At 27.1% G+C, this 16080-nt stretch overlaps 1 protein-coding gene across 2 annotated transcripts in view; it reads right to left on the bottom strand.

The window, feature by feature from the left end:
- Positions 1–212: 212 nt before the first annotated feature.
- LOC129961784 (uncharacterized) overlaps positions 213–16080 on the bottom strand; it is a 49804-nt gene continuing 33936 nt past the window's right edge. For both annotated transcript variants that reach the window (XM_056075352.1, XM_056075353.1), the window contains exons 2-3: positions 4205–4436; positions 213–1284 (exon numbers count right to left, since the gene is read on the bottom strand). In XM_056075352.1, the coding sequence (XP_055931327.1) occupies positions 972–1284; positions 4205–4347 (456 nt within the window). In that variant the 5' untranslated portion in view covers positions 4348–4436 and the 3' untranslated portion in view covers positions 213–971. The remainder of the gene's footprint in view (positions 1285–4204; positions 4437–16080) is intronic.

The following is a 16080-nucleotide window of genomic DNA, read 5'->3' on the forward strand; positions in this document are numbered from 1 at the left end:
TTATTTAACACATGTCGTATACTTTTAAACTCGTAAAATATACCAAATTTAATTATACGAAATTCGAGGACTCAAAATTTCTAGGGAAGACTAATTGTCTCTAATGAATATTAATATATATGCAGAAGACATTTATTAGAAATGTATTTCACATTCATTAGAAACACTTTTATTATTCTTTAAAATATAAGATTTATTTTAATAAGGGCAAGTACAAATATTACTACACACATATTAAAATGATTCTTTTAAATAATTTGGATTGTAAATAACAATTCAAGTTCCAAAAATATTCTAACAATTTTGTTAGTAAAGTAAAAGTTACTCTTTCCAAAAGATAACGCAACGTGGTTATTTGCCATGATCCTCCAAAAATAATGTTAAATAAAACAAATGTGAAATCACATATTTCAAATATTTAACAATATGGGATTATCTCCTACTCTTAAAGAAAGATATAAATTCCAGTACTGATTTCGAGTGGTTTATATATTAAACAAATTTGTATTACCTTTTATCGCCTTCTTCTCGAAAAAAAAAAACCCAACTTAAAATCGGTTTGAAAGAAAATCGTTAAAAATGATTTGATTTTAAATATATTATTTGCTTAAAAAATTGAAATAGTTTCCATTGAAAAAATAATGCTCCATAATTTAAAAGATTTTCATTCATATAGTAAAATATCTAAAAGCAAACGTCCATGTTATTATTCAATATCCATTATGATTACATTTCATATACAGGTATTTTGGCTCAAGTGTACAAATAAAATAATAATTCTACTACTGCAGTACTTGCAGTCAGATCAATTATCAATCAACTTATTTGATAGCTTCTAAAAATGTATATAATTTCACGATGTTATGGGGGAAAATATGTACCAGAACACCCTTTTCTACTACTTTCACATAATAAATATTTAAAGAATTGCATATATGAATTAATATATGAAGGATGCAAGCAATTGTGATCTACACAAACGTCACTTTGCTTCCGGCTTGACTAGTTTGTGGGATGGCATTGACCATATTGAGAGCTTGCAAAGCCAAGCGATTGGCTAGTCTGCCTCTGCTTGTAGTACTTGAGAAGTTGTCGCATGTATCACTCATATAACGGCGGTACATCTTGAATTCCTCCTGTTCTTCAGCTTCTTTTCGCATGTATTTGATCATCATAATTCCAATGCCAAAGGAATAAAAAAACAGAACCACTACAATATATATCACTGCATTCCGCTGTGATATTTCTTGTGCCATCTGTAGGGCTGGATCTGGCGTTTGAGACCTGAAAATAAGAATTTATATTTATTTGAAATTATACATCGTGATTCTAAATTAATTAAAAACTCAAAACCACACTTTTAGTGTCTCAATTACATTAGCCCATTTTCCTTAAAAATGCATATAAATTTTATTCATTTTATAAAATATTGCTTTTGGAACTTCAGAGTGATGACTTCTTAGGATGATTTGTGCTATTGTCACATATATTTAAAGTCCATTATTTTAACATTTAATTCGAGATTAAGATATATTAGTGACTTTATTATCTTGCAAATATAAATGTTGTTATCAAAAATATAACACTTCAAATAACTACCGCATAAACAAGTAATAACATACATGAAAGATTAATATCTAAAATTAATTTATACAAGTGTAGAATTTTCTTGTTTATCAAAAGCTTTTAAGCAATTAATGCAATTTACCATAAATCGAAAATAAAACTGACAGATGGAATAACCAGTGGCCAAACAGAATCAATTAACATTTTGGAGCATTCTGTATTAATGAATGCTTTCAGTTCGTTCAATGTAATTGGTCTTACAATATAAATACTATGCTTCAGCTATTCTGACAAAAAGAAATATATCAGATCAGATCTAATAAATATTGGAGGGCTTTAATGTTATCTTTACGTCATAAACATTTATTTACTAGCATTCCTCCAAGACAGAGTACAATGTTGCGATAGCAATGAGAAGATGCTTTATTCCGCTTGAAGTATCATTCTTTTCTCCCCGAACAGATCTTGAAAGCATGGTATAACACATTCCTGTTGAATTCCCGAGAGCCAGAGAGACATGACTCCACTTAAGATATTCTCAAAGAAGAAAAATCCAATTACTAAAACGCTTACAAAGTACCTTTCACAAGTAACACTTGATAAATTCAAAAGGTCATTAAGTGCTGTTAATTTGAGTTTAAGGAACTTTGAGGCTTTTTATTGACGACTTAAATAAAACATATTCTTATATTAAATACCTTTATTATGAAATAACTGCAATAATTATGCTATAAATTTGTTAATTAAATTAAAATCAATAAAACAGCAGTTATTTTATACCATTATGTTGTAAAAATTTTTTTAAAGGTCTTGCTGATAGAGTCATTTTGAATCTCATGATTTTCATTGCGTTAATCCTATATCAAGCGAATGTAATGATTGTGCATATGTTATACGCGTCACCTGGGATGATTCCTTTTTGCTTTACACCGAGATTTTGTTTTAGGATTTATATTGATTTATAATTCATATCTAATTAAAATGATCTTGGGTGCTGGGGGTGTGGGATCTCTTAAATTATTTTTTATGATTGAGCGTATTTAAATTTTAACAGAATGGTTTCAAACAACAGGAGTGGAACTACTTTATTATTTTTACATACAATAGTACTCAATAATATTGTAAATATCTGACCATTAGAAGGTTGGAATCCTGAAACCGATGGCAGTAAGAAATAAAGAATAAAGAATATCTCTAGATGATATAATTTTAATGTTGTAAGATTTTATAATCAAGTTGACTTGAGAATTACGAATTTATTTAATAGAGGAAATTTGAATTTTGAAGAAAAAAGTTTAGTCAACATTTATAAGTTTTTTTTACTTCGCAAAAAACTGTTATTTCATTAGTAATTACAGGTGGTTATCAAAATAATGGAAATACTTTTGATTTATAAAGAATTCTTTAATACTATTCACCGCCTTTGGTGTAGGACCGCCTTTGGATGTAGGACCTTTGTAATACAGATAGGATTCGACTCGGAATCGATTCGTACAAGTGAAATAGTGTTTAGAGGAATATTATACCATTCTTCCTGGAGATATTATGAAAGGTTTGAAAGAGATGCCGGCGAGGGTATCGATTCCGCTCTAAAATAAACCATGTCGGTTCAATTATATTGAGGTTGGGTGACTGTGAGGGCCAAGACAGATTTTTAACTTTATCCTCGTGTTCAAAAAACCGTGAATTGACAAGTCTAGCTGCATGGAGGGATTTGCATTATCAACCTGGAAAATTTCATCTCTTGCAGGAAACAAAGTTTGCATCAGAGGATGGACCTGGTCCGCAAAAATTTATCTATACTTCTCCCCAGTGATCCTTCCTTTCAGGGATACGATTGATCCATCAGAAAAACCCGACATGGCTGTCCATATCATGACAGATCTACCTCCATGCTTGACAGTTGGAAGGAGACAGTCATGATCATACGCTTATGCGGGTGTTCTCCAAACGTGCACCCGTCCTGTTGTAGGGAAAAGTGTGAAACACGATTCGTCAGACCATATTTTTTTCTTCCATTTATCAATAGACCAGGTTTTGTGAGTGTGACATCACTATAGACGAAGTTTACCATTAACATCTATGACAAATGGCTTGGGAATTGCTGCTCTGCCATAAATGTTCTGTTTATGAAGGTGCCTTCTAACTGCAATCACTGACACTGGAAAATCCAGATGGGTATTGAGCTCTGCAGTCACTTCTGCTGCAGTTATTCGCTTTTTAGACATTACAATCAGCTTCAATGCCCGTCGTTCTCTTTCACTGAGCTTCCTTTTTCGCTCACTATTTTGCTTTGCTGAGCTTGTCTTGCCGCGATGTGTGTATGCTGTCATGACTTTATACCCCGTACCTATAGAAACGCCTAAAAGTTGGATTGTTTCGGTTACACTTACTCCAGTTAGACGGGCTCCTACAATTTGGCCTCTTGAAACTGCACTAGATATTTTATACCCATAGATCTTACTAAATAGTAAATTGATAAATATATTAAGATTAAATGATAATTTTTAAATACTATTATAAACATCTCGTCTGTAATTGTAATAGTTATTCCCTCGTCCTTACATAATTTTTTTCAGAAACACATAATATTATTTGATACAAAATAGATTCTAAAAAGGAAAAAAAAATCACTTACGTGACATCACTGATGGACAGCGTTATGTTTTCGTTGGACGACAGTGATGACAAGTAAGCATTTAGTAGCTTCGTGATGTTCGGACAATGGATACTGCTAAGGCCAACTGGCAGACCACTATTCCCATCACTATTGTTTAGCATTTAGAAGTTTCAGGCAATAATAGATAAACAATTTTTTCTCCTGAATCCTCAATACATAAGTGAAGATGTTAAAACACTTCCCCTGCAAACTATAAGATTTCAATAATTATCAGCAAATAATTTCAATGGGTTGAATTCATTTAAAGTCATAGTCACATGTCGAACTTCGACAGAGTTTGCAATTTTATATTGAATGGTATATTGTATCAAGCTATATAATAGCAGGAAGATATTTTTTTTTCTCCTGAAAATATGCAATGAATTAGAAATTTAATGATCACACTAATTTTAATGTGAGCTTAAATTAATTTTATTTCATAGCATTGAAAAAATTATTGTTTATTAAACCAAAAATTTTAACACAAACGATATAATTTTACTGGTAAAAATGTATTTAAATAAAAAAATTAATTAACATTCAATAATAAAGTCTTACAATGAAAACTATGAATAGAAAAATGATTTATTTTGAGCATAGTAACAATAAAAAGAAATCTTGTCATACGAATAAGTACATATGATAAGGGAAAAAAATTCATTTTTGAACGTTTTATACTTTATATAGTCCACAGTGCTCATAACAATGGTGACAAATACAAATCATTCATTTTTAGTAAAGTAAGAATAAGATTAAATATTGTCATATGTGTAATTGCATATTTTGAGGGAAAAATTGACTTTTTTAGTTATATATTTATATATAGTTTATAGGTGTTTGTGCAAGATTAATCAAATTCCTTTGTTTAAAAACATTAATACATACAAATATATTATTTGATGATTCACTGAATGATTCATTTTAATTAAAATTAATTTAATTTTTAGAAAAATTTGATGTGCAATTATCACCGATATTGACTCCAGAGATTGTGTTCATGTCTGTTTTTTTTTTAAGATTTGCTACAATTTATATATTTTCCCCCGTTTATAAAATCTTCTTTATATATTTATCTGAAAATTAAAAATAAAGGAATGATAATGTGTTTCACACAAATCTTGAAAAAAATACATGAAAGATATGCAACTGCACACTTTTGGAAAGTTTTTTTTTTAAACATTCGTATAGCCATTCTTGCTAAAGAAATGTGATAAAAAATTGCAGTTATTATTATTATTAATGAGAAACTTAAGTTTTGATATTACAAGCCATTATAGTTAATGAATTTACTTACATGCAATTTGATACATCGTCATGTGAAGATCTCAAACATATTTATTTGTGTGCAAATTTCTGAAGTGTTAATTAAAAATATATTTTAATGGATAATAAAGATGACAGAAATGTAACATGAATTTAAAAATTAAACTGTGTTGGTTTATTTGGATATATATATATATATATATATATATATATATATATATATATATATATATATATATATATATATGTATATATATATATATATATATATATATATATATATATATATATATATATATATATATATATATATATATATATATATATGTATAAACACATATTTAGACAACACAATTTTACAAAACAACACACACATATATATAGCATATTTATTCAGAGTTATTAAATTCAGATAAAAAAAAACCCCAATGAATTAATTCGGCTTTTTATTTCAGAATCCATCCAATAATTTTTCAAAATGCTTAATTATAATTGATTAATAAGTGTTTTTAATTAATCTTTTATTTTAAAAAAGAATAAAAGACATTAATACATTAATCCCCTCCCCCCTTCCTTCAGAAAGTTAACATTTTTTTGCAAAGTGATTTTAAATAGATTGATTTTAAATAGTATTTCGCCGTTTTTATCATTAGATAAGTTCATAAAATATATGCATTTATTTAATTGCTGTTTGAAACAACTTAATTTTATTTTTAAACTTCTTTAAATTGCGGATGTGCACTAATTAACCTTATGCTTACTTCTAATACTAATTAATTTAATTTAGAGGATCGATGCTTATGCATAAAACTCAATTAAATAAAACCAAATATATTTTTTTATTTTGCTAATGTCGCAAATTAATTACACGTTTTGTATCAGTCGGAAAATACCTTATTATCTGACAATTAAAAAGTTTTGAAAAATTAATGAAACAAATTAAATGTTTAATTGGATTTCTTACTTCTTAAGTTCAGATTATATAACGTGATTAAATAGCGTATTTAATTAATTTATAAAGATAAAGTTGTGCAAGTTTGTTTAAAATAGGGAATTTAGATTATTTAAATGATACTCATGGCACTTTCAAAGCTATGTTACAACTTCATTTCTTTAGTATTTAACCGAGAAATTCAATCGAAAACATAAAATTTTATTGAAATATTTATTATCTTATTAGTGTTTGCATTTTGCACAACACTTAATTTATTATTAATAATTAGTTTTCTAGTTACATTTAATTTTTGAAGAAAATGAATTTTACTCAAAAAATATTTAGTTAAGTAGTTTTTTTTACCACAGAATATGTGATTCTTACGTCATAATATATATTTAAATTTTTCTTAGGAAATACACCCTTGAAAAATTCAATAGCATATTTCATGGGAAGTTTTAGAGCTATATTATATAAGCATCTATGTGTGGGAAACAAAGACACTGCATTCAGCACCCGCTGCTTCAGCTCATTTAAAGATTGAGAAAAGTCCTTTCAATATGTTTCCAAATATATATGTTAGTTATATGATTCTGAATCAACGAGTTCACTCGTTTTATATTTTGATTCTCAAGATATCTTAACTGAACAATGTAAATTATTACTATGCATTAAAAAAGTCATCATTCATAACGCAACTGCACTTTTTTATATAAAATTCAAGAAAACCATTCCAATTACTTTCAGGTGTTAGAACTTCTCTTTGGAATTTCGAGAGTAGTGTAATTTAATTTCTCAAAGATTCTAACAGAAATCATTATTTCACTATCTCTGTACTTAGATAGTGAATAAAATATTGAATGAGTAATATCCGTTTCTCTGACCTGAAAATTGATTTGAAATACTTATTTGTGAAGAAAAGAAACCTCCAATATTGTCTATATCAAGCGATGTAGAACCAAACTCAAAGCAGTTACTCATTTATATGCATTTGGTAAAGACAAGAAAACGCCATCAGAAGAACAAAACAACTTTTCCCTTGCCTTTATTACGATGATGTCTGCAAACTGTAATTGTATTTATTATAAATTTTCCAAATCCAATAATTCAAACAAAAGCTTTTATAAATATAGGCTGAGACTGATTCTGATTGATAACAGAAAATGTGGTTCTTGTTGTTTCTAATGGCACGTGTCCTAGACTAGCCCACTGACTTGTCTAGGACAAGTGCCATTAGAATTTAGTGTGGACAAGTGCTAATTGAAATTTAGGATACATTTGGAGCATTTTCAGTATAAATAAATAAAACTAACGGAGCTAAAACAACAACAACCAAAGTATAAAACTAATTCACAACACTTGGTTACTTAAACTTTATTCAAATACTTATTCTGCTTACATTCATGCAAGAAGAACTTTGAATAGTAAGAGAGTAGAATATCGACCAATTTTTGAAGTCAATTTTTTCCCTTCTCATTAAATCACTAGTTTTCTATAATTAGTTTATCAGGTTCACTTGCTGCTTATTTCAAGTTCACTTCCTAGGACTCATGCACGCATAGATCTCGGAATTAAGTTCTTACAACTTACAACATGAAAGGCCGAAGTGAAAAAAGAAAAAGAATCAATCTTTATCATTTTAGAAGATAAAAAAGAATTCTTTATACGCCTATTTGGAGACAAAGAGTAGAAAGTTAATCAGAGTTAGTTTCATTTTTTTGATTACTGAAGCGAAGGAATGAATTGATCTAAAAACTGTTTAAACAATTAATAAGAAAAATAAAGGGAAAGGAATGTTATTTAAAAGTAATAAATGTTATGTATTATATAATATTTTAATAAATTGTCTTTGCATGCTAGTAAAATGAAATAAAATAAATTTTTAGTTTTAAATCAAATTTTTCATATGCTATATTTTCTTTGTTCTCCTTACTTAGAAGAAGCATTGCCATACTAAGAAAATTCCTTTGCCAGTTTTAAATGTATTTCAATTAATTCTGAAGAAATGCGTCTGTCCGTACATCTGGATAAAAATATGGGGAATAATTAAATGGATATTCTTTTTTTTAAATCTATAAGTTTAAAAATATACATAATTTTGAATCAATTTTGTGAAGGAAAATCTGTAATAAACATTTCAGTTCGCATTTTCCCCACTACAATTCTATTTTTCTGATTGCTGATTTAGATCACATCCTTATTTCCTATCATATTGATAGAAAAAGGAATGAAAGGAAATTTATCCCATATAAAACCCCATTAACGTTATCCGTATGCCATGTATGTGACTAATTTAAGTAGGTTTTTTTTTCACTTGGCTTGACCTTCAAGTTTTACTTTAGTAGGCTTGTGTGACAAAATCAATCACATTAAATTTCTTTTATATTTTCAGCATTACTTTTACAAAAGAATGCATAGAAGCAAGTTGTTCAACATGTTTTCTTCTTGCATACCTTTTTAATACCTATTTTAAAAGACTAACAATTATTTTAACACTTTTTATGATGCCCCAGAAATTCTATATGTATATAGAAGATAACTTTCATTTGTCAGACTTATCGACATTCATAATAATATGTATCATTTATATTTGCACTGAATGTAAAATTTAAATGCCTATCTTTATCAAAAACTTTATACTGAATTTAAATCTTAATATTTTCTCAGTGCAGCATATTATAATTAAATAGTTTTTACAGTAAAGATTCACAAATTTAAGACCATTTTGTAAGTGTACTTCATATAATTGGTTTCATACCAAAAAAGTGAAATATAAACGTTGGATTAACAAAAGATAACTACTGTTTTAAAGATAAATTATTAATTAGTTTTACCTGAGTGAAATCAGTCTTTTTTCTAATTTTGAATGTTTAGATATAAATCGTTTTTCCATTAGAATTACTTAAAGCTTATGGATTATCATCAAAGTGCGGATTGTTACTTACAGTTCTTTAGTTCATAGCCAAGATAAACGTAATTAAAATTTTGCATAACATAAATAAAGAAGACCAATTATCATCTTTGTCAGCAAAAGAATAATATTAAATATATTTGCTTTTTATATTTATTGGATTAATACATAAAAGAAAAAAAAATAACACCTATATATAAGCGCTCATTGCTGTCTGTAACACTGAAAGGAGTTTGAAAATGTCCTCAGCCCATTTCTCTGAGTCATTAGCGGATATACAAATCTCAGCTTCTGTTTTGGCGTCTTGCTATTCAGCCTGGTTGTTTTTGTGTTCAAACTGATTTATCGGCTACTTATAATACAACACAAATAATATTTATGTTGATTCTTTAATCTAATAAAAATGAAATGGATATAAATCTAATAAAAATGAAAGCTTTTAATCAGGTTAGCACAGTCTGACAAAAACGGCGACAACAAATCCCAAAATTTTAGAACTGACATTTTTTAGGATCGCCATGGTATGGTTTATAGGTGATATTCATTTTGAATAAATCTACATAAATGACACCTACATCCATGACTGACACCTACCAAGAAGACTGGTCCTGATTTATCATTTTGTCCAGAGCGTTCTGGATATCTACAAGCTTGAAATATATTTTGAATTAATTAACAATAAACTTGCAACTTCAGAAATCTTCACGTAGTTTTATGAACATGTCTATTATTCTCATAGGCAGTTTTCTTGAAACTCCTGGAAGTATTTTCAGGCAAGAATGATTTCACCAGAAATGGGTTAATGAGATATTCATATGATGGTAAATTACTCTGACATTTGTAGATAAAGTTCACTCAAAAATTTATATAAAATTTTTTCGGAGTGGAACAAAGTAATTCTTTTTTTTAATATTATTCGATATTTCTCATTTTTAATGCACTTTGAGGTTTACAGAAGTATTGTGTTTTTGAAGTAAACTAAAATACATTACAAATTTGGCGGAATACGGAATACAAAAATACGGAATAAAAAAAACCTAACCTAACTTAACAGTAACCTAAGAGTCATTTGGGACATTTCAGAGAAATTTTAGCGACATTGGCGGAGAACAAAGAACAATAAAATAATGGTCCAGTATCGAGCATATGGAAACTCATCTGCTTAAAAACTTTAGCTGGAATCAGGAAAAGTAATAGAGTAAATAAAGTTCCCTCACACATATTTAACAAAAGAAAATTTTGGAGGTGAAATAAAATATGTTTTATATTTATTTGATTTTTTTTATTTCTATAATTTAATTAAATTATTGTAGTGAGTGTATTGTACATGAGTATCGCTGTTTTTATCGGCCGCTTCAATTGCTTTGCATAATTATTACAGTGGATAATATTTAATTTAATCCTTCTATCTGATATTAATTGAAAGTGTCAATTTAAGCGATATTACAGACCAAAGCTGATGGGCAAAAGTTAATGTTACATTTGTTTTCCAAGCATTAAATATACTTAAAGCCAATAAAAAAATCCTTGGTTCATACTGACCTGTGTATTCAATAATTAAGATGACCAATACTGAAGTTAACGTTATTTCAGAAATTCTGTATAATTCAACAAGTAAATCAATTACATCAAAATTTCTTTAAGAGAAATAATAAAATTTTGTATATTGTATATTTTGCACTGACATAAATTTAAATTTTAAGAATAAAGATAAACTTTGCTATATGTACCTACGTATTATAACAAAGTTTAATACATGAAGTACTAAGTTTTCTTTTGCAGCCAATTTCAAAACTGCAGTCAATTTTCCTTTTCAAAACAACAACAAAATATTTTCCCCTGCGTCTCTTCTTTCTGTCATTATTGTATAATGTATAAAAAATGTCATAAGCGGCTGTTATTTCTAAGGGCATTTCTAAATAGAATCTTCTTAGTTGCTTCGTAACCTTGAGATTACCATTGACATAAGAAAAACGCTGAAAGGAAAATGTATTGGCAGGTCTATGACAGTACTGGAATCCTAGACCTTTTCTCTTTGACATCTTGATATTGGAATTTTTTCCATGCTTTTATTAATGTGATAATTAAAAGTGGTCCGTATTTTAGAATTTAAAATAATAGCATGCCCAACTATTTTTTAGAGCATGAATTAAATACTTAATTTAATTTCTTTTTTTTCACATCATGTTTTAACTGCTTTGTTTAAATTCTTCCCCCACTTCAGATGAAAAACGATAAGAAAAATGACAAATTTAGCCATCTTGCTGTCCCATGTAGTGCACTTTACGAGGTCCTTCTTTTTAAGTTTGCACAATTTAAATTAAAATTTAAGCACAATTTTTTTTTTATCTCAGTCAATGTTTAATGATTACATGTTTTTAATTTATTTTTAAGTAAGTATATCTAACTAAAACAATAAGATTCTGAAATTATTAACTTAATTACTAATGAAAGATTTACTTTACTTAAATTTTACTTCACTTAAATTACTTTACTTAATTTTTTACTTTACTTAAATTTGCTTTACTTAAATTTTTTAATTTTACTTTACTTAATATTTACTTTACGTCATAATAATTAAATACTTTAAATAAAGTAATTAATTATTATGGCATATTCTAATAAACTTCAACAAATATAACATCTAAAATTTGTATTTTATTGTATTGAAGTGGAAAATAACATAACAAGTTAACAGAATAATTAATATTTATATTATATATAAGTAAGGATTTTTTTAAAATTCATTATAGACACATATTGTAATCCTACCATTTATTAATCCATAGAATATATGTATTTTTAATATATTAATTTATTTTGCCAGAAACATTTTTAATTGATCTGAGTGCAATTCTCTTCCATCTTGGATACATGCTGGTGCAGAAATTCATCCCCTGTGGAGGTATTATTTTTTAAAAATTAGAAACATATTTTACATATTAGAAACATTATTATTTCTATCATTACTTCCTTATAAATTACTTACAATGTTATTATTTCTGTTATTACTTCTTTATAAATAGCTTGCATTATATTAAACGATTTTTTTCCCTTTGTGATTAATTAAAGACTTGTGACGTACAATTTTTAGATATGCCTTTCTTCATGATTGACAGTTTCATCTATTTATAAATGTGTTCTTTCTTATTTTTGGGAACAATTTTGGAACAATGCTTCAAAATTATTATGTCCTTTCTTATCGATGTGTACCATTTTATTCTCTAGAATATTTTGTCTACAAAAATAGAGAAAAAATGCAAATTTTGAATTTTCCAAAAATTATCTAGTATAATTTTCAACTGATTTCATAAATTTCGGCATCATTTTTATATAAGTTTTTATTTAACATATTAGTGTAATATCAGTATTTCAAAAATTTTGTGGCAATATTTTCTGTATTCTTTAATATAAGGATTTAAAGATTGCTGGTAATCTGAAACTTTTAATACAAAAATTAACAGATTATTGACAGATAACTGAAGAGTACAATACAATTTTCAGAACTGATTCTAAGTTTGGAAGAGAAGACATTTAGACGTATCAAAAACATTTCTTATTTCAAATACTTTCTTTTAGAATAACATTATTTCTTCCTTGACTTAGGAAATTTGATACTTCGCAATAGATCTTTTCTATTTTTTTCGACAAAAACTTTTATTTAATGTTCAATCAAAGAAAACTCAAATTGCTGTATTTATTTTTTTGGCTCAACGAAATATTGCTCTCTGAGGAGGAAGGAAAGAAATAAAAGATATTCAAACTTATAGATAGAAACATTCTTGCATGATAATTTTTTGGCCTGATTCATTTATTACTATTTTATATTAAATTATATTTAATTAATGAATTATATTTAATTTTTTAAAATTATATTTGAATTATAAGACGCTCACAAAATACAACGTATTTGATATTGTATCTCGAATCAATACATTATCAACGATCATATAAAAACCAGTAACTAAAATAATGAATAATATTTTCCAAAATATATATAAAAAATATAAAAAAATATTATAATTAGAAGCAATATTGTGCGAAAATAAAATTACTATCACTGAAAAGCATACGTTTTTAATTATAAAAAGAATATAAATTATTTTAACATTTAAGTAATAAATAAAGTAAAGTACTACCGAAAATATTAAAAAACCATCAATATGTAGATAATTTTAATTGAAAATTGAACACTTTCTGAGTGAGCACTTACTATCCATAGAGTAACTACGAGCGCTCTAAATGTAAGAGCAACCATACGTAAGAATAAGAGTTATTTTTTATAATACATGCCAAAATGCAATTTTATAATTATATGCCATAATTTAGTTTTACAAATAGTTTGCCAATTATTTGTTATTTCCATGAGCAAATTGTTTTCTTCAGCTTGTTGCTATATTTGTCTTGTCAGATTCCTTTTACGCATCCTCTATAACATACTTTTCGTTGCTTAAGATAGACACTTTCCGGATGATATTTTCTTGGGGACATATAGACTTTCATTGTATGCATATGGTTACAATTGTGGGATTTAATGAATCTTTCAACTTTTTTGAACGATAATCATTTCTTGCGAATTCAGCAATAATTTTATACATATGTAGAGTATATATAACTATTGATATTTATTAACTTTACCCAGAGATCAGATTTTAATATAAACTATTATTCATTTACTTTTAATTATAAACAAATCCAATATGATTGAATAAGAATTACTGAAAATTCGAGAAAATAGTTGCTTTAATTTATTTAATCGTATCTGGTAGAAATGGTCACGCTGGTGTGATGGTATTGCTTTATTTCAAGATAAAATGACTGCAATTCGAAACTAATGTTCACAGAAGATCTTTCATGCATGGGTCTGATGCACGTTAAATTTGATACAATTCAAACAGTCTCAAAAGGAGAAAACAGATAATAGGAAATTATAATGTAATATAAATATTGTCTGTGCCATCTTCACATAGTTCTTAAAATTAAAGGTCCATTCTCAGTAAATACATAACATAATTTCTATGTAGAAAGTTAAATAAATTAAATAAATATCAAAAATATCGAAATCATATTCTTTTTTTGGTAGATAAATGACAATTTCACTAAATGAAATTACATTTGCTATTTGTGAATTTTAATAGCATGAAAGAATTATAATGAATTTGTTCAATCATTTATATTCCTTTTAAGAAGAAATTTTAATACTTTCTTTTAGAGCAATCAAATTAATTCGGAATTCTCCGATGAATCTTAATATAAAGTAATCATCCAAGCCAAGACGAGAACAGAATACTGTGCCGGAAATCGATTAACTAATCGAGATTTCGCCTTCAAGCTGGAATCTAGTATTTAGAGAAGAGTGAATGATTATAAATGCTGTATTCTAGTTTCAGAATATATCAGATCATTAATTTTATCTGAGGGACCGACTAAACATGAAATTAGATTAACTTTAAAGGCCCAAAAATTGGTATAAATATTTTCTTTGCTATAATTTTGTTATAATAAAAGATATTATATAAATGGAAAATAAAGCAAGATCATTAAATATATTTGTTATTAACATTCTTCTAGAAAAGAATTTATTAGGTATGATGTATAATATATGATTAGGTATGATATTATGATACCCATATGTTGATTTTCAAAATCTGATTATTCTATTTCGGTAAAACTAACAAAATAAAACAGAATGTTTTTCGATTTCTTATTGCTCAGATTTTGAAAAACATTGAAAAAGGGATTATTCGTATTTTAGTGTACTCAAACTAATGTTCGAATAAATTCTTACGGGTTATTAAGGATTTATTTGCAAACTGTAATCTAAATTACATGATGTTCTTTATGACTGGACTTTTAGGTTTTAACTAGAAAGATGTCCCAAAGAACCCTTCAGTTGACTACGTTTGAACATCTTCACGTTGGAAATGCAATAAAATTAATACCACACTAAATCAAATATTTGAATTATATCATATTAAATGCAGTTAAGCCTGAATACACTAAAGAATTTCAATGGCACTGAATTCAGAGTTGTAATCCTTTCAGATTGCATTCAAGATTCTTCAGTTATACAGTAAAGTAGTTGATCGACAAAAAAACAGCTGCGATCGTCATTATTTTTTGACGTGTTCAGGAGGAAATACGCACACCCAAAAGTATGAGGCATAAATATCCGTAAGGAAAAGTTTGCCTTTTCATTCTTATTCTTGTTTTAGTATCTTTAGAACAAAAACAAATGTTTATACTCTTTTATGTACATTTTCTACACCGCAAGTTATATATATGTTACGATTAATGTGACTAATGGATAATTATTACCAATAAATGTGATTACTCAATTTATCGCATTGACCGGTACTTTTTATTATTAACATGACTTTTAAATTAATTATTATTAGTAACAGCCGTGGTTAATATTAATAATAGATTGTTAATCTCATTGGTACAACGTATATAAAATTTAGAATTTTTATAAAATATTTCTGGAGATAAAAAGGTAAAATATCATTTTAATTATTAGTTTAAACGTAAATAAAAGCCAAAATTATGGTAAAGCATATTATTCTAATAAGAAGAAATTAAAACATTTTTAACTTTAGACAACTTTGCCTAAAATATCAAAGCATAAAATTTCCATAAATTAAAAGCACTGTGATTAGAGATATTAAATATGGACACAGAAATTTGGCGCTTTAATATAAACTAATAAATGTTTAAGTGTGTTTCTGCATATAGTCTAGATAGATA

Source organism: Argiope bruennichi, chromosome 2 (assembly GCF_947563725.1).
Source record: "Argiope bruennichi chromosome 2, qqArgBrue1.1, whole genome shotgun sequence".
Lineage (NCBI taxonomy): Eukaryota > Metazoa > Arthropoda > Arachnida > Araneae > Araneidae > Argiope > Argiope bruennichi.